The sequence below is a fragment of the Ursus maritimus genome, unplaced genomic scaffold (assembly GCF_017311325.1).
Source record: "Ursus maritimus isolate PB19 unplaced genomic scaffold, ASM1731132v1 scaffold_36, whole genome shotgun sequence".
NCBI lineage: Eukaryota > Metazoa > Chordata > Mammalia > Carnivora > Ursidae > Ursus > Ursus maritimus.
In genome coordinates, this window is record NW_024426230.1 from 14,830,689 (window position 1) to 14,850,710 (window position 20,022).

General features: G+C 36.8%; 1 protein-coding gene across 1 annotated transcript in view; it reads right to left on the bottom strand.

Moving 5' to 3' along the window:
• The window catches only part of SEC23A (SEC23 homolog A, COPII coat complex component), a 56,208-nt gene that overhangs the window by 19,722 nt on the left and 16,464 nt on the right, over positions 1-20,022 (bottom strand). The window contains exons 10-14 of the mRNA XM_008693908.2: positions 17,027-17,150; positions 14,705-14,785; positions 13,093-13,182; positions 11,819-11,925; positions 6,356-6,509 (exon numbers count right to left, since the gene is read on the bottom strand). Coding sequence (XP_008692130.1) covers positions 6,356-6,509; positions 11,819-11,925; positions 13,093-13,182; positions 14,705-14,785; positions 17,027-17,150 — 556 coding nt within the window. The remainder of the gene's footprint in view (positions 1-6,355; positions 6,510-11,818; positions 11,926-13,092; positions 13,183-14,704; positions 14,786-17,026; positions 17,151-20,022) is intronic.

Consider the following 20,022-nt stretch of genomic DNA (forward strand, 5'->3'; position numbering starts at 1 on the left):
CATACTCCAAACCTACAAGCTATGAAGCTATTTCCCTGAATACTAACCAATTTTTAAGCATTATTGTGTTTTTCTAATTCTTACCAGTTTGACAGATAAAAATTGTTATCTTGTTCTATTTTCTAACTTTGATTACAAATAAGATTGATAATTTTTTCGTATGTTTACTGGTCACTTGCATTCCTTCTTTGGCTAATTCCTTGTTCATGACCTTTACTCATTTTTTGCCCAAATCTTACTCATTTGTGAGTGTGTGTGTGTGTGTGTATATACATACATATGCATATATATATATATATACACATATATATGAAAATTTCCACATTCTGTTACACATGTAAGAATATATGAGGGATGCCTGGGTGCCTCAGTCGTTTGAGTGTCTGCCTTCAGCTCAGGTCATGATCCCAGGAATCCCACATCGGGCTCCCTGCATGGCGGGGAGCCTGCTTCTCCCTCTACCTGCTCTGCCTGTTGCTCCCTTGTGCTCTCTCTCTCTGACAAATAAATAAAATAAAATCTTTTAAAAAAAAAGAAAAGAAAAAGAATATGTCATAGATATAAGTCATACATACAAATTGGCATTAAATTTTGATAATGGTATTTTTACCACACAGATTTTTTTCTTTTTTTTAGATTTTATTTATTTGAGAGAGAGAGGGAGAGAGCACAAGCTGGGAGGAGGGTCAGAGGGAGAGGGAGAAACAGACCCCCCATTGAGCAGGGAGCCCGACACAGGGGCCGAAGTCAGACGCTTAATAGACTGAGCCACCAGGCGCCCCTACCATACAGATTTTTATTTCATTTTAATGTAATAAAACCTTTTTTTTTTTTTAAAGATTTTATTTATTTATTTGACAGAGATAGAGACAGCCAGCAAGAGAGGGAACACAAGCAGGGGGAGCGGGAGAGGAAGAAGGAGGCTCATAGCAGAGGAGCCTGATGTGGGGCTCGAGCCCGTAACGCCGGGATCACGCCCTGAGCCGAAGGCAGGCGCTTAACCACTGTGCCACCCAGGTGCCCCATAAAACCTTTTTTTTAAAAATATTTATTTATTTATTTTAGAGAGAGAGAGAGCGTTGCAGAGGGAAAGGGAAAGAATCTGAAGCAGACTCCCTGCTGATCTCAGAGCCTGACACGGGTCTGGATCCCACAACCCTGAGATAATGACCTGAGCCAAAATCAAGAGTGGGACACTTAACCGACTGAGATACCCAGCTCCCCCTGTAATAAAATCTTTGAATATTTTTATTTAACGGCTCTTACTTTTTATTTCATGTTAAAAATCCTTCTGTATCAGGGGCACCTGGGTGGCTCAGTCGGTTAAGCATCAGCTCAGGTCATGATCTCAGGGTTGTGAGATCAAGCCCTGCATCAGGCCCTATACTGGGTGTGGAGCCTGCTTAAGATTCTCTCTCCCTCTGCCCCTCTCACCCTCCCTCTTAAAAAAAAAAAAAAATCCTTCTGCATCCAGAAGTTAAATGTGTATTAACATATTTTTTTATAAAAATAGCCAAACTTTACTACAGATAAAAATACGAAATTTGTAAAACTTCTTAAAAACAAACACATTTCTAATCTTTGAGTTACTTTTTTTTTTTTAAGATTTTATTTATTTGTCAGAGAGAGAGAGAGCATACAAGCGGGGAGAGCAGCAGGCAGAGGGAGAAGCAGACTGCCTGCTGAGCAAGGAGCCCAGACGTGGGACTCGACTCCAGGACTCCAGGATCATGACCTGAGACAAACGCAGATGCTTAACCAACTGAGTCACCCAAGCATCCCACTTTGAGTTATTTCTTTAAAAAATTTTTGAACACTTATCAAGTGCCCTAGCATTAATTACTAGAATCATGAGGAATAGTCCTTATTCACAATCTAACCAAAACACTAATACAGATGGAAAAAAAAAGATTGAAGAATAAAGGAGGTATATCAAAGATCCACGGTTTGAGTTATTTAGAAGTAATAAGATTGGCCAGATAAAGCAACAATATAATTTTCTTGAGGAAAATAACAACACTTACGAGAAATCTAGTCCTGTCTTTAATTCAGTAACTATTTACACATAAAGGCAGACACATAAAAGGGTCAAAGCCTAACCTCTGTAAGAAAATGGTAATGACAAATGTGGTCATCTTTAAAAACAGCACAACAGGGCACCTGGGTGGCTCAGCCGGTTAAGCGACCGACTCTTGATTTTGGCTCAGGTCATAATCTCAGGGCTGTGAGATCAAGCCATCAGGCTCTGTGCTGGGTGTGGAGGCTGCTTAAGATTCTCTCTCTGCTTCCCCACCCCTGCTCTCCCTCTCTCTCTAAAAAACATAAAAAACAAAAACAGCAAAACTAAAGTGCCTCGTTCCACTCATATAACAAGAAAAAACCTGGCTGGTGTAGGATTTGCTAGAAAAGTCCCAAGGGTCTTAAACAAGAGAGTTTTCCTGGGCCAAGCTGAATCAGATGAACTGTTTATCCACTATAGCTAGTAGCACAGCTAAAGGGAAAATACAATTTGTGGTTAGTGGGTAAACCAAAGGTCAAAGATGAAAAAAAAAATCAAATATCAAGTTTAAGTTGTAAAAAGGGTGTCCATTCAATAGAAAAGGTCAGGAGTCAAAAAAGTAAGGAACAACAACAAAAAAAGGTAAGGAACAGATCCATGAAGGTGGGCACAAAATGGACGACCCAAACAAGAGACTCCGGATGGAGGTACAAATCAAATGTTGATACCAGTATCTTAAGTGATTATGACCAAGGGGAGCCAAGGGCTTACATTAGAAGTGTCAGAAGCAACTGCGGTACAGCACCAATCTGGCCATACATTGCCCATTATCTACAAAACAGTTTTTTAAAAGATGTTTGTTTTTTTTAGAAGATTTCTTTATTTTAGTGAGAGACAGAGACAGAGCATGAGCGGGAGAGGCAGAGGGAAAGGAAAGAAAATCTCAAGCCGACTCTGCACCGAGCATGGAGCACAATGCGGGGGCTCGATCTAAGATCCTGAGATTACGCTCTGAGCCAAAACCAAGAGTCGGCCACCCAGGTGCCCCAAAGAGATGTTTATTTTTAACGAAAATTAGTCTGAGTCACCAAGAAAACAATTATATTCACTATGTCAAATTGAGGCAAGAAGTTTGCTAGTATAATTTCATAGATTTTTTTTCATTAGGAAAAAAATGGAAAAGTTTAGTACCTCAAAGGTATTCTTAACCCCTTCTCTATTTGTGTTATAACTGTGACAGCTGAAATTTCAGCAGTGGGGAATCAATACAAAAAATGAATCTTAGAACAGCCTTATCTGTAACTAAGGTTCACTGGTCATCACCTAGCGCTTCACTTCAACTGTATACTAATTTGATTCAATCAATTAAAAGAATGTAAAGATCACAATCTCACCACTTTTACCATAGATGAGGGTCTCTTAGTCACTATGGGTTCTATAAGAAACTGTGTTGGTTTTTTTTTTATTTGTTTTTTGAACTTTGCATACCGTATGTTGCCAGCCACAGTGATAGACAGTTTCCAAGTTATCCTGTTAGCAATTTCTTTTACAGACATCTTTCAGTCCCATGTGTCAGTATGCAGGACTATGTTCATTTGGAGAACTCCATTCTCAGTTTTTGACGTATGATAAGGGAGGCCGCCAATACCTGGTGAAAGCTATTTTGCACAGAAAGCAGGGCACTAGTCTGGTAATGTCAGCCTCTCCCTCGAATTACCTCCACCAACTTCCTCTTACACACATTTGCCAACTGACTTACAGGAACAGACTGGTGTGGCAGAAGATAAAGAGTCAAATTTTCATCATTCCATGACTCACCTATTCTCTACCCCTGGAAGGCTTGTGCTGTTGTAATGCTATAAAATTGCAGAAATGTGTTGTAGGTTTTGTCATTTTGTACTTTTTGCAACTGTCTCTTAGCTCTTTACAAGGCCATTCTGTTTTATATCTTAATAGTGTTTGCGTTTTACAAGCATGTCAAACAATATGTCAAATTTTTAAGTTTAGGTGGGAGATAGAAGAGAAAGATTCAAACATAAGCCCACAGAGAATTCTGAAGAATTACAATCTTCTGAGTCATTTCACTACACTTAGGCAATAAGGGACACAGAAAAGGTCCATCCTTACAATGACAGCAGTGGGTTTTATGCAGGCTGATAACCCAAGTTGTACTATTCAGTTTTGTGTCACATGTAATAACCTACAAATGCAGTAACAGTTCTAGCAAAACAGCAAAAGCACTTTACTACAAACCACAGCCATTTGGTAAATAAAGGTGATTACTTTAAAGACCTTCTTCTCAAAACAACAAAGTGTTTATTAAAACAAAGTCACATTCATTGAAAAGGCTCAGGAAGCAAGCTATTTCAGATTACTAACTTCTTACCCAGACAAGGAAAAGTCACAGAACTAGTAACAGATATTATATAATATAGATATAATAGATATCGTATATAATACCAATATATAAAATTATACTAAGTAAAATGCAAGGATAAAATGCAGTCTGAGGGGTGTCTGGGTGGCTCAGCTGGTTAGGCTTTAGACTCTTGGTTTTGGCTGAAGTCATGATCTCATGCCTCGTAAGATCAAGCCCTGTGTCAGGCTCCATGCTCAGTGGGCAGTCTGCTTGAGACTCTCTCCCTTCCCCCCCACCCCACTCACACAGGTGCGCACACTCTAAAATAAATGAATCTTTAAAAAAAAAAAAAAAAGATGCAGGGCGCCTGGGTGGCTCAGTCGGTTAAGCGTCTGCCTTCAGCTCAGGTCATGACCCCACGGTCCTGGAATAGAGTCCCACATCAGGCTCCCTGCAGAGAGGGAGCTTCTCCCTCTGCCTCTGCCTCTCTCTGTCTTTCATGAATAAATAAATAAAATCTTTAAAAGAAAAAAAAACAGACACGGTCTGAGAAACTGGAAAGGTTCCATTTTAAACCAATACAATAAGTGAATGCACTGATAACATGTCACGTGATGCTGAAGAGGTTTATGCAATCAGCGGAAAAACAGCAGCTTCTGTATTCAGGCTGATGAGTCAAAAGAGTTCACTAATGTCGTGTCAAACCGCCAAATGATAATGAGATTCAAGAAAATGTTTCCGCTATGCTAAACTAGCAAAGGTCAAAAGAGATTTAATATTTTATCTTCCTATCTAGAAACAATGGTTCACCTTGGAGGAACTGAATTGGCATTTGTACTGATGGTGTTCAATCAGGGGCTGACCTTATGAGAGGTTTTACACCGCTTCTTGTGAAAGGATAACCTGATGAAGATCACTGCTTTTATCATAGAGAGGTTAGTATAAAAACACCTGAAGGTCAAGTTAAAAAAAAAAATCCTGGATGATGCTACAAAAATGACTAATTTTACTAAACAAAGACTAGTTCACTCAAGAATGTTTTAAAAACTACATGAAAATCTAAACAAAGAATGCAAAACCTCCTGTTACAAAAAAAAAATCTGATAGCAGCGAGAGTTCTCAACAGGGTGTTTGACTAAAATAATAGGCCAGAGTTTGCTGACTAAATAAGGAGCATTAAGAATAGAATTTAATTGGGACACTTTATTTTGAGGGACTCCTGGATGGCTCAGTAGGCTTAGCGTCTGCCTTCCGCTCAGGTCATGATCTCAGGGTCCTGGGATCAAGCCCGCATCAGGCTCCCTGCTCAGCGGGGAGTCTGCTTCTCCCTTTCCCTCTGTGTGCTTGTTCTCTCTCTCCCTCACTCTCTCCCCCTCTCTCAAATAAATAAATAAATAAATCTAAAAAAAAAAGAACAGAACTTAAACAAACATTCTAGGTCAAAATATAAGTATTGGGTTCCTGCCATATTAAAATCCCAAGTAAATCAGCATTATCAATAATTTTACTAACACACTGAACATAATAAAAATTTTACTAACACATTTTAGTATATAGCTCCAGATAATCAAGACTTACCTACCTACATTTTTGTATGTTAATGTGTATAACTCTTATATCACAATTGGATCTTCTCTTAAATAAAAACAGAAAACTAAAACCATAGCAATGAAAAAAATATGCATAAAAAATACTAAAAAAAAATTTACAATAATTTAGGATTAAATTTGCAACAATGTAACACCAGCCCACCCCCAAAAAAAGAATAGGTTACTTAAGTGTCCATCTTTCATTTTTTAGGAAAAAAGCTATTTTAGTTTACTGGAAGAGATAAATGTACTATTCATTACTATGCCTTTCACAGCAACTTGAACAGGAATCTCTCATACAGCTTTCAGTTGAACTGTTAAGTATGTTGAAAGAGATACTAAACAAAAGCAACAAATACAACAAACAAAAGCACACAGATTGAGAAAAGTGCAATGTTTACTTCTTACCAGTCGAATAAGCTGTCTGTCTAGCCATCTAAGCACATCTGGTCCTTCCTCTGTTTCTGCTCTATAGATTGCCAGCCGGGCCATAAGAATGGCAGCTGCCTCCTGGTCAAAAGACGCAGCAATGTTCTGGATTTGAGTTTGAGCATCTGCCCAGCTAAAGGCAAGAAGAAAGCACAGAGATGCTGCTAAATTATTAAAGTCACAACATCATAGTTGGCTATCACACAGGTTTAAATTAAAATGATGCAGAAAATTACTTCAATATTTGAAAATTCCAACATTACCTAGAAAATTAGCATTTTCAAAATCACTAATAGTGGTTTCAGTATAGCATTATTTTTCAGAAGAATATATCCAAACCTAATAAAGTCCTCTAAAGTAATTGTAAAGACAGATCTCCACACACATTCCTTAAAACATTAAGATCTCTACAAGTAAAAAACAGCACAAGTATATGTATATGTGTGCATGTGCACACAGATACACAAGTCTCTGTATCAGACTTTCAAATTTTATTTCTTCAAATTTCTAAAAGCAGAAATATGGAAAGACAACAAAAATAAAAGTTTTCCCCCACCTAAATAATTCTCACTTACCAACCTGGAAAATGAACAAAATTATCAAAAAATGTTTTCTCATTTGGTCTTTAATTCAATTATTAATGATATAAATGATATAATTAAAGTCTCTATGTTTGCTTCTTTCTCTATGCTAATATACTAAAACTAATCAAAAGTTAGTAAATGAAAATTTTAGTTTAAGGGACTAATTTGCTATTATGTATAAAAAAGCAGTAATTTATTAAATTCACACGTTCTAGAAATCCAATCCAGTCAAACTGATCCTGGGTAGACACAGCCAACAGTTTTTATTTGTCTGTTAGTTTAATGTTTCACAGAATTTTGTAATACTTCAGCGGATCCTAATTCTAAAGTACCTCACTTTAAGCAAGTCTGGCAATACTTAAGGACTTTTGAAAAGCTAGACCACTTTTGCATGACTCAAAGATATAAGAAGTGATCACCAGAAAATTTAAGCAGAAACATTTTCAAAATTCTTCCTTCTTCCTCTGTTTTTAATACTTTTCAAGTAGACAAATTTTTAATATTTCCCAGATGACTAGGAACCATTAAGTCTAGTGAAATAGACAAGAGGCAGAAAAGAATGAGAATGAGTTAAATAAGAACTAGTAATTTTGAAATTATTTTTTAATGTAACTTGAACACTTAGTCGTTATACTAATAGTTTAATTATTTAAATTTTAATTTTAAAAAACTCAAAGAACTAAAAACAAAATTCTCTAAATCAGTATTTTCCCAACTTAGATGACCATGATATTCACTTGCTTCAAACTGAAACATATAGGTGACATTTTAACTACATTGACAAGTAAGCATATGCATATTTACTAATTAAAACTTACTTAGCCCTACCTTAAAAATTATGCCCTTAAAATCAAGTTTAAAGAGTTTACTCACATGGTAAAATCTGTCTTCTGCATTTCTGATATCCCCTCCTCACTGTAACTCTTACAACTAGTTTCAAACCAAACTTTCCAAATCAAAGTTTTTTGGTTTTTTTTAAGAAATATATGGGTTTTTTTAAAGATTGTATTTATTTATTTGGCAGACTGAGAGAGAGCACAAGCAGGGGGAGTGGCAGGAAGAGGGAGAGGGAGAAACAGGCTCCCCACTGAGCAGGGAGCCAAACAAGGGGCTCGATCCCAGAACCCCAGGATCATGACCTGAGCTGAAGGGAGATGCTTGACTGGCTGAGCCACCAAGGGACCCCTCAAAGTTATTTCCTATATAAAAAACAGGATAACTTTTGACCGTATCTCAGGAACCGGACTCCTTTATTTTCACATGGCTTATTTACTTAAATACACTTGTGTAGGCCCCTAAAATCATATTCCTAATTTTTAAAAAAAGTAAGCACTGATTATTCAAAATGGTCAGGATAAGTTAATCTGAAAAGACGGGTGCTTTGGTGAGACATAATGACACAAATGGCACCAAAACACACATAATATATATCTCTACAAAAACCTCATAAATTCTGTGCAAATTGAAAATACATAAACCCATGAAATTCCTCACAAGAAAGCTCCCGCTCTCTTAAAAAATTACTTTTGTTGTTTTCTTTCAAGTTTTTAAATTCCAGTTACTTAACATACAGTGTAATATTAGTTTTAAGAGTAGAATTTAGTGATTCATCACTTACATGTAACACCCAGTGCTAAACAAAACAAGTGCCCACCTTAATGCCCATCACCCATTTAGCCCATTCCCTGCCCTCCTTTCCTCCAACAACCCTGTTTGTACTCCATAGTTAAGAATGTGTTTTAGGGGTGCGTGGGGAGCTCAGTTAAACAACAGACTCTTGACTTCAGCTCAGGTCTTGATCTCAAGGCCATGAGTTCAAACATGGAACCTGACATGGAACCTACTTAAAAAAAAAAAAAAAGTCCATTTTATGGTTTGCCTCTCCCCCTTTTTTCCCCTATGCTCATCTGTTTCATTTCTTAAATTCCATATGAGTGAAATCATATGGTATTTGTCTTTCTCTGACTTATTTCATTTACCATAATACATTCCAGCTCTACCCACATCATTGCAAATGGCAAGATTTCATTCTTTTTGATGGCTGAGTGATATTCCATTATATGTATATATATCTATAAACATTGGGATGCATGTGTCCCTTTGAATCAATATTTTTGTATCCTTTGGGTAAATACCTAGTAACACAATTGCTAGGTTATAGGGTAGTCCTGTTCTTAACTTTTTGAGGAACCTCCATACTATTTTCCAGAGTAGCTGCACCCGTTTGCATTCCCACCAACAGTTTAAGAGGGTTCCCCTTTCTCAACATCCTCGTCAGTATCTGTGTTGTTAATTTTGGCCATTCTGACAGGTGTAAGGTGATATCTCACTGTAGTTTTGATTTGCATTTCCCTGATGAACGATGTTCAGCATCTTTTCGTGTGTCTGTTAGCCATCTGTGTGTCTTCTTTGGAAAACCATCTACTCATGTCTTCTGCCCATTTCTTAACTGGATTATTACCTAACTTTTTAAAACTTTTCACTTTAAGAATATTTGAAACAGGGGCACCTGGGTGGCTCAGTCAGTTAAGCGGCCAACTCTTGATTTCGGCTGAAGTCATCATCTCAGGGTCCTGGCATCAAGCCCTGAGTTGGGCTCTGAGCTAAGTGGGGAGTCTGCTTGAGGATTCTCTCGCTTTCCCCCTGCTCCTCCCCCCGCTTCTGTACATGCTCTCTCAAATAAATAAATAAATCTTTTCAAAAAATGCATTTTAAATATAAAAGCTATGACTAGAGGGGTGTCTGGGCAGTCGGTTAACCACCTTGACTCTAGGATTCGGCTCAGATCGTGATCTCAGGACTGTGAGATGGAGCCCTGCGTCCAGCTCCAAGCTCAGTGCAGACTCTGCTTGACATTCTCTCTCCCTCTGTCTCTCCTGCTCATGCCATCTCTCTTTCTCTCAAATAAACAAATAAATTTTAAAAAAATCTATGACTAGAATAAATTCCTATATATCCATCATCTAGATTTTATCAATTGTTAGCATCTTAACACATTTGCTTTATCATTCTGTCTTCTTTTATAAACAAACATACTTTTTCCTTTGCTAAACTTCTTGCGTAAGTTAGATATTATGACCCTCTCCTTTGAAAACTTCAGCGAATATCTCTTAAAAACAAGAAAATTACCCTATATTCTTATATAGCCTTATCTGTCAAATTCATGAAATTAAACATTGATATAACATTGTCCTGTATTTGAATCATATTCAAATTTCTCTGATTGTCTCCATGGTGTCCTCTATAGCAAAATTTTTCCTGGCACAGGATTTTACCCAGAATCACATATTGGCTTTAGTCTTAACACTTCTTCGGCCTCCTATAATCTGGACTGATTACTAATCTTCCTTGCCTTCCAAGACATTTTTGACAAGTCTAAGTCAGTAGCTTTATAAAATATCCCTCAACTTTGTATGTCCAGTTGTTTCCTTAAATGTGTTCCATGTCCAATTTAAGTTGCACATGCATGTGCACGCACATGCATGCTCCTGTGTGTGTGTGTTGAGGGGGCATAAATAACTGGACACGTTTGCCAAGAACCAAAACTTTCAAGTTCCTGATCTGAAATATGAACAAATCCAAGTGAATGCTCAGTCATTTGGCATTTTTAGTTCAAATGAATAATGTACTCCCTTGACATTGGTCCAGGATTTTAAGTCAAAGCAAGGTAACAGAGTCGGACAATAAATTTATGTACAATCCTTTGCTAAGCAATACACCATCTAACCAACTAATATTCAATTCAAGCATAAGGCTAATGTCCATCACTCACCAAAACAATCTCATGCTTTTCAGGAATGAAGCCAGAGTTTAAATACAGTTCAATGAAATGAGAGCTTTGACGCCTTCTGTGTCCGTTTTCTAGCCCATGCTTAAATTAGGTAAGTTTATACTAATCAACTCTCTTTTGCCTTATTCAGAGAATAAATCATTTAGACAAGAACAAGAAAAGGCATCTGGAATGCCTTATCACTCCCTTTTGGGAACCGTAACTACCTCAAGAAATGTAGGACATGACTTTGTTACATAAAGTACTACTTTATAATATTAACCGTTAAGAGACTTTCACCTTTTGTGATTTCAACCAGTGCTATACAAAGTGTGGTATACAAACCCAGGGCCAGTCTGCCGGAAGGTGAGAACAGAAACTGAAAATAAATGTTTAGAAATTTTTAAGCGATTTTAAAAAATAATGTTTTGTCTAATAAATCTAATGATAAAAACAGGGACTCGTATTTTGAATTTTTTAAGTTTCATTTTCTAGTAATTCATTTTTATTGTATTTAATAAAAGCACTAGTTTCCCTTCACTACAGAAAGTTTGAGGACTGGCCTGTTCCACATCATATAGCAGACCAAGCATGTTCAAGTCCTTTGCATTCCGTAGCCTGCTCCAAAAGTACCTAATCCCCAAAGGAGACAATGAATAAAGGTTTGGTAAATGAATTAAATGACTAATAAAAACTCGGAAAAAATACATAATGATAAAAATAGCTAAGAACTTTATCATCCATTGAAAAGTAATGCTATTATTATGCTATATTATGATGTATGTATGTACATATTATTATTGCCTATTATAGGATAATGTTTATTAGTTTTTCTCCACCTCTCAGAGGAATATGGTAAGTAAAAGAATATTTTGAAGAATGTGTCTTGGGAGTCATTTTTTAAATTACTTTACAGTTCCTAACAATGCATATTCTAGCCAATAAGGTGTATTAGAAAGAAATAAAACGCTGTTAGTCATAAATGTTCACTTTCTAGTTAGAGATGTTGCACAAAACAGAAACCCAGTTTGGAAACATGACCCAGAATACTTTTGATATGTAAATTAACCCTATAACAAATAAACTTACTTCCTAGCTATGGTGGTCACTCGGATGCGTCTCTGCCCACTTGAATGCTGATACTGAGTCACAAACTGGATTGCACCACGCCCTCCTTGAGGAATTGGAGCATTATGCTATGTAAAAATAAGAGTAAAAACTAAGCAAAATGTATTACAGTGTTATCATACAGTTTTCCTAGCACTAATGAAATTCATTCTATAATCGATTAGAAGGATGCTTGATTTCAGTGCATACCAAACAGTGTGATTTGCCATATAAAAGACAAATGGATCTGGGAAGGGGAAAAATGATGAAGCATAAAGAGAAGTGAGTCCAGCTAGGATATCAATTTGAAGTAATATATAATCAGAGGGATGTGAAAGAACAAAATGAAGAGAGAAGTGTAAAGAAATTAACACAAAGGCATAGTAAGGCAATTTTGCCAAATAGTAGCTGGATAAAGAGAAACTGAACCAAGTCCTTATCCCCTCAGTATATAAGATGAAAACAGACCTTTTAGGAAGATAATCACATGATGAACAGATGACCAATGAAAAATTAATGAGAAGAGCCCAAAAGTAATTTATAACAATGATCCTCAGAAAGAAATGGCAAGTGGTGAATACGAGAAACTTTCTTCCTGACCTTTGACAATAAGCATTCTTGCTTTATTTATTTATTTGGTCAGTAAGAGCCACTTCTTTTTCCACAAATTTTAATGGATAAACAAAAAAATTCCTGTACCTGTCTTAGGAAGGCTGACCATTAATATTTTGTGATTCATTTTATGCCTAATTAACTATTGGTATATAAGGCAGTAACTTGTACATTATATCATTCTTTAATATAACTTCCTCCTATACCAGAAAAAAACACTTTTCAAATATTGGAATCTTTACCTTCTAATCCTTTTCTATGAATTTTGATATATTAAACCTTCTTGTGGGGGTTTCATATATTGTTATATACCTTACGGCAACTAGGAGGAGCTCAAAGCCTAATTACAAAAATGCATAGCTTGAACAGAATTTGAGATTTTATTTAGCTTCAATTTTATATTAAGACAGAAGAAAGAAAACTGAGACGAAAAGCTGGGTTGCCCAATGTTGGGCATTTGCAGGTTTCCCTAACATCTCTTTCTATTATAGTTTATCCTCTCACCAAGGAGTTTAACCTTGAGAAACAGAAAATGACAAACAAAAATTCCAAAACAGATTAAGTTTCAAGTCATAATTACTACTGGAAAAAAATATGATATATTTATGACGTAAATTGAATACTTCTAATACAAAAAGTCATACCTGATTGACAACCTCAAAATATATAGCTAAGGTTGTAGTAGGGCTAAGTCCACATATCTTCCATTGACAGGTGCCACCTGTTCCTATTTCCTGTAAAAATAAAACACAGCGTGTGTGAAAGCTAGACAACACAATTTTTTAAAAGGTTTTGCTTTTAAGTAATCTCAGTATCCAATGTGGGGCTCAAACTCACAACCCCAAGATCAACAGTAGCATGCTCCACAGACTGAGCCAGCCAGGCACCCCCAATCTATTACTATAATATATATTAAGGTAAAAAGGGGGAGGAAAAAACTGCAGTAAGAAAAACTGTTTTACATTTCTAATTTAATGAATGCTAAAAGCTTAAGATTTTTAAAAGTCATAAAAGTACATTAAATAAAATTAAGGAACTCCTACACAATAAAATTATAAAATAATTCAAATTCTTACTAAGTATTGATGCAAGTTCTTCATATTGTAGACTTTAAAAGTATACATCATTTTTTTTTAATTTTTAAAGATTTTTATTTATTTGACAGAGAGAGAGAGAGAGAGCGAGCGCACAAGCAGGGGGCGCAGCAGGCAGAGGGAGAAGCAGGCTCCCCCGCTGAGCAAGGAGCCTGATGCAGGACTCCACCCCAGGACCCTGGAATCATGACCCCAGCCAAAGGCAGATGCTTAACCAACTGAGCCACCCAGGTGCCCCTAAAAAGTATACATCATTTAATGATAAAAAGTATACACCATTTAATGAAGTAATTACAACTAACACTACACTTCTATCCAACTATTTGATCTGTGTAAAGAGATACTGATTGAACACATAATATGTGCACATATGAATATAGGTTTTCTACATCAGAATTCTATAATGAAAGCAGTCTGATTCCCAAAAACAGTTCTTAGATATGGATTTTTACCATGCAAACTGCTTAAAATTAATTTTTAAACTGTATTTTTAGAGATGATTACTCAGGGGCACCTGGGTGGCTCAGTTGTTAAGCACCTGCCTTCGACTCAGGGCATGATCCTGGAGTCCTAGGATCAAGCCCCACATCAGGCTCCTCCACTGGGAGCCTGCTTCTTCCTCTCCCTCTCCCCCTGCTTGTGTTCCCTCTCTCCCTGGCTGTCTCTCTCTCTGTCAAATAAATTAATAAAATCTTAAAAAAAAATAAAATAAATTAAAAAAAAATAAAGTGTATTATACGACCATTAGATGAGATAACAAAAGAGAAAGAAATTGAAACTAAAAGCTGGCTATTTTGGTTACTTTGTTGGAAATCCTACTAACAAAAAAAATTTCAGATTTGACTTTCAGAAGTCTCCAAATTTCTAAATCACAATTGCTGGGGTTTTTTAGACACATTGGGGCAAGGAATAACTTAGGCCTAAAAAATAGAAGACTGGTGACAGTACAGAAGGTTTAAATTTAGGGATAGATGTTAAAAGGTATATGCAAAAGGAGTGACCACAAATAGATTATACCAATGGAAACTGAACCACATGCTACTGAAACCTTAGCCCATATAATAATTTTGAAAGGAATGCTATAGGCTGCCACTCTGGGTCTCTTGTTGGTCTGCCCTTTGAATTAACTATATATTTTCTTTATAGAGTAAAGGTGACTTACATTTTCAGACACGCAAGGTCCTTTAGAATTGAGAGACACACAGGGTCCAATAGCTCCTGAAATCTTTATTTCCCTTGATGTCTGCAAAATAAGAATATAGTGAAAACTTCAGTGTACTCAAAGATAAGCTCATACACTCAACTATAAGTATATAAGAATATTCATTTTTTTCCATATTTAAAACTCAAAAGTCAATGAAAACATACTGTTATAAATAATGATTGGGCACTTCCAGATTGATATCTCCCAAATTTAAAATCTAGTCTTGACCTAACTTTAATACTCTAATTTTAGCTCCCCATAGGAGGTCTCCATTTGGAAACCTCACCCTCGATTCAAAATAATACCATACCGAGGGGCGCCTGGGTGGCTCAGTCGTTAAGAGTCTGCCTTTGGCTCAGGGCGTGATCCCGGCGTTACGGGATCGAGCCCCACATCAGGCTCTTCCGCTGGGAGCCTGCTTCTTCCTCTCCCACTCCCCCTGCTTGTGTTCCCTCTCTCGCTGGCTGTCTCTCTCTCTCAAATAAATAAATTTTAAAAAAATCTAAAAAAAATAAAAAATTAAAAAAAAAAAAACATACCAAAAATTCATACCCCCATACCCCCTAATCCAAAACCTTAAACACTATCTTCTGTTTTTCCTTAGAAAATCTGTTACCAAGATTGGTTTCTTTCCAAACTCTACTGACACCAAAATTTAAGCTATTATTACTTTCTATCAAAAGACTTAGAGGGCGCCTGGGTGGTTCAGTCTGTTGAGCATCTGCCTTTGGCTCAGGTCATGATCCCAGAGCCCTGCGATGGAGACCCACATTGGGCTCTCTGCTCAGCAGGAAGCCTGCTTCTCCCTCTCCCTCTGCCACTCCCCCTGCTTGTGCTCACTCTTTCCACCAAATAAATAAATAAAATCTTTAAAAAAAAAATAGAAAGCCTAATTCACTTTTCTTGAGACTCGTTATCCTGACAAACTGAATACCATGGTCAGACAAATTTTACCTGAAACACTGTTCTTCTTTAATTTACAATGGCTTCTTCTGCCTAGACATGCATCTCCAAACTACAACCAACCACATAATTAAAACTACTTCCCTTACACTGCAATAAAAACCATTCACTCTCACTGGGAAGTTTCCCCAAATATACCATGCTGATTCTCACTTCTTTACCTCTCCTCACATGGGATCCTAACTAAAATGTGTTCTCAACCAATTGAAATTCTGCCATCTTTCAAAACCACCATTAAGTCACTATAAAACCATTTATCACGAAGAATAAGTTATATACTGCATACATTCATGTTTTTTCCCTAAATCTTTATAGGACTTTTATGTTATTTCACTCTATCACAAGTGTTAATCTTATCTTTCTATCAAAACTAAGTTTCTTTTTCTTTTTTTAAGTAGGCTTCACGCCCAAGGTGGAGCTTGAACTCATGACCCTGAGATCAAGAGCAGCATGCTCTACCGACTGAGCCAACCAGGTCCCCAAGGCTAAGTTTCTTCTTAAGAAAACCTGCGCCTTATATGTCACTTGAGATCTCTATAATTTCCCTGCTTAATGCTGGACACAGAGCAAGCATTCAATAAAATAAAAAGATTAGCAAGAAATATTTAATGGAAATTCAAAATCGATATGTTTGTAATACACTTGTAACTAACACTAAGCCTTTGGTTTTTTTGTTTTGTTTAAAGATTTATTTATTTATTTTAGAGAGAGAGCAGAGAGGGGAAGGACAGAGGGAGATGGTGAGAGAGAATCTCAGACAGACTCCCCTCTGAGCCTTGAGCCCGACACAGGGCTTGATCCCACAACCTGAGCCAAAACCAAGAGTCGGATGCCCAACCAACTGTGCCACCCTGGTGACCCCAAGCCTTTGGATTTTTTAAATCCAAATTTGAAGTGAATGATAGAAGTGAGTAATATCAACAACCCACCAACCATAAAACTGTTACTGATTATCCAAATGGAATAAGAACAGGTTTCTCTTAAGTTAGAGACTAATTCTTACAATTAATAAAATCTAGCATTAACAATAGCAAATACAACACTAAAAAGATAAAGCACATTGAAGAAGAGTTAAATGAAATTTTACCTTTTTGTATCTTCTTTTCTAACAATTATTTGGAAATGCTCAAGTAAAATTTCATGTACATTTAATCATGACACATTTTTCTGGTAAAATCTCTAATTCTGGTTTTCAATATAAAACAATCACTACTTTAAAAGCATATATTGAATTTGATTAATGATATTTTAAATTAACAGTCAAGCCTACAAATTTCTCTTGATAACATACCATACATGTCAAGTTTTGGCTCTTACCTTTATTTCTAATGTACCACCAAAGCCCATTTTAAACTGTCCATGCATATCTTTGGTAAAGACTCTTTGAAAAGTCTGTTTGAATAAGGAAGTGTTGAAAGAGTCACCCATTACCATGTATCCTCTGCATGGAAAGAACAAAAAAAAATGTATGTGACACAAGTATTGGGTCCATGTACTAAAACCAGAAAAGTAAATTACCTCTCAATACTATCAACAAATTTTAAAGATATTTTCCAAAATGTGCTATATCTCCATTAATTTTTAAAACTCAAATATATGAGACTATCTTTACCCCACAAATAATCTCAATCCTGAGGGTATCTGAGTGCCCCTAATACTTGCATTTGTCCTCAGTAATTTACTAAAATTCTTTTATAAATAGATAATACAGCCACACATTACAAAATTCAAAAGGCACAAAATGGTACACAGTAGCAAATACATCTCTCCCATCCCAGTGACCTGGTTCTCCATCCTGGTGAAGATGATGACAGTTTACGGCACACATTCTCAATCTTAAAAACAAATATATACCTGTGTATGTATATATTTGCATGAACTGTCTCCGTGTATATCACATCAAACTTAACAGGTCACATCCAGTGAATGAGAACAGGAGACTGAAAGACCATTTTCACTTCAAGCACTTATGTGCTTGATTTTTTTCAGTAAGCATATGCCTATTTTAATTTTTTTTTTACGTTTTAAAAAACATTAACTGTCAAATAAAAACAATTCTGAGATACCATTTTGTTCTAACAGATCAGCAAAAATCACAGTCTGACAACATATTCTGTTGATGAGGCTGTGGAAACACAGATGGGAGTACAAAACGATGCAACCTGAATGCAGGGGAACTTGACAATATCTAACAAAATTACCTATGTGTGTTCTCTCTAATCTAGCCAACCCACTATTGGGAATGTATCCCAAAGATATTCTGGAAAACAAAAACAAAAACCAGCAGGATATATGCAGGGTATTCACTATTTCTAGAAATAAAAGATTGGAAACAATCCAGATGATCATCTACTCGAGACTAGTTGAATAAAATATGGTGCATCCACACAATGAGGGAAAATACTGATATAGACCACTTTCTAGGGTATAAGTGAAAAATGCAAAGTGGGTAAAGATGTGTAGAATTTTCTGCTGCTCTTACAAAAAGGGGATACATACACCCATACACTCACATGCATACAAATATTTACATATATTTGCTCATATTTTTAAAATATTTTAAGTAGCTTTTAAACAAAATACAATCAAAAATTAAAATATGCAAAAGATTAATACTGATATGGCATAATTAATTGATGGGAATTTTACTTCTGATACTGTGAAACTCTTATTTATTTATTATGTTATTTATTTATTTGAGAGAGAGAGTACAAGTTGGGGGAGAGGCAGATGGAGAGGAAGAAGCAGACTCCCCACTGAGCAGGGAGCCCGACATGAGGGGAATCACGAGCCAAAGGCAGACACTTAACTGACTGAGCCATGTAGGCACCCCTATGTTATATCTTTGTAAATGTTGTTTTCTCTATGTCACCAGTATACAAAAATATAGTTGAATTTTGTATGCGGACCTTGATCTAGAAGTCTAGACAACTTAACATATTAATTCTAACAGTAGTATGTAAATTCTTTCAGACTTTCTACTTTCACAAACCTGTCATCTATGATGACCTATGTGATCGCTACACCTGGTAATGCGCACTAAGGACAACTTATACCACCTCACTTATCTGTTCCCTTTTACAGCAAACCTCTCTGAGAGAGCTGTCTATGCCCTTACTACTCAGTGTGGCCCTTGGTCCAAGGATCTTATATGAAAAGCAGAATTCCAAGTCCCACCCCACGCACAGTAAACCCAGAACCTGTACTTTAACAAGATACCCAGCTGATCTGCATATGTGAAGGTTTGGAAAGTTGTAATCTATACCAGCTGTTTACAATCCCCTCTTATTTTTCTAGTTCACTCTAAGTCAACTTTCACTCCTCTTAGGAAGGTCACCAATGATCTTTGCAGTGTCAAATTGCAAAAACTTGCAATCTTCTCCATTATTATTACTATTTAAAAAAAAATTCTGACAGCTCCCACATTTTTTTTTTAAAGATTTTATTTATTTATTTGACAGAGAGAGACAGCCAGCGAGAGAGGGAACACAAGCAGGGGGAGTGGGAGAGGAAGAAGCAGGCTCCTAGCGGAGGAGCCCGACGTGCGGCTCGATCCCAGAGTACCGGAATCACACTCTGAGCCGAAGGCAGACACTTAACAACTGCGCCACCCAGGCGCCCCAGCTCCCACATTTTTATCTCTAGCCCAGACCTATCTCCTGCACTCTACATTGTAATATCCGACTGCCTACTCAACACTTCCTCATGGATGTCAAATGGCATCTTAAACCAAACATTTTCAGAACTGAACTCCCAATCTTCTCCCCAAATACTCTTCTTTCCAGTCTTACCCATTTCAATAAAGGGCAATCCTTTCAGTACACTCTCTTTGGTTCTCCCAAACCCCAAATCCAATCTATCAGCAAATCTTCTACCTTCTACCTGTACCCAAAATCCAACCTCTTCTTAGCCACCACTTGGTATTCCTGTATCCCTATACAGACTCTGCGGTAGACAAAACTGAAGTCAGATGGTCCCTTTAAAAGATTACATCAGATCATATCACGCCTCTACTGAAAACTCTCCAATGACTTCCCATCTCACTCAAAGTAAAATCTGAAGCCCTTACAATAGTCAAAAGACCCTCACAATCTGTCCTTCTCACTCACCCCACTCTAGCTATAAATCCCTTTCATGAAAAAAATCTCAACTAAGGACAGAAAACTATCCAACCTGATAGAGACATCTACAAAAACCCACAGCTAACATCGCACTTACTGGCAAAAGATGAAATGGTTTCCCCCTAAGATCAAGAACAGGCAAATCTATAGAGAAAGAGCAGATTAGTGGTCTAGGATGAGAGAGGGAGAAAG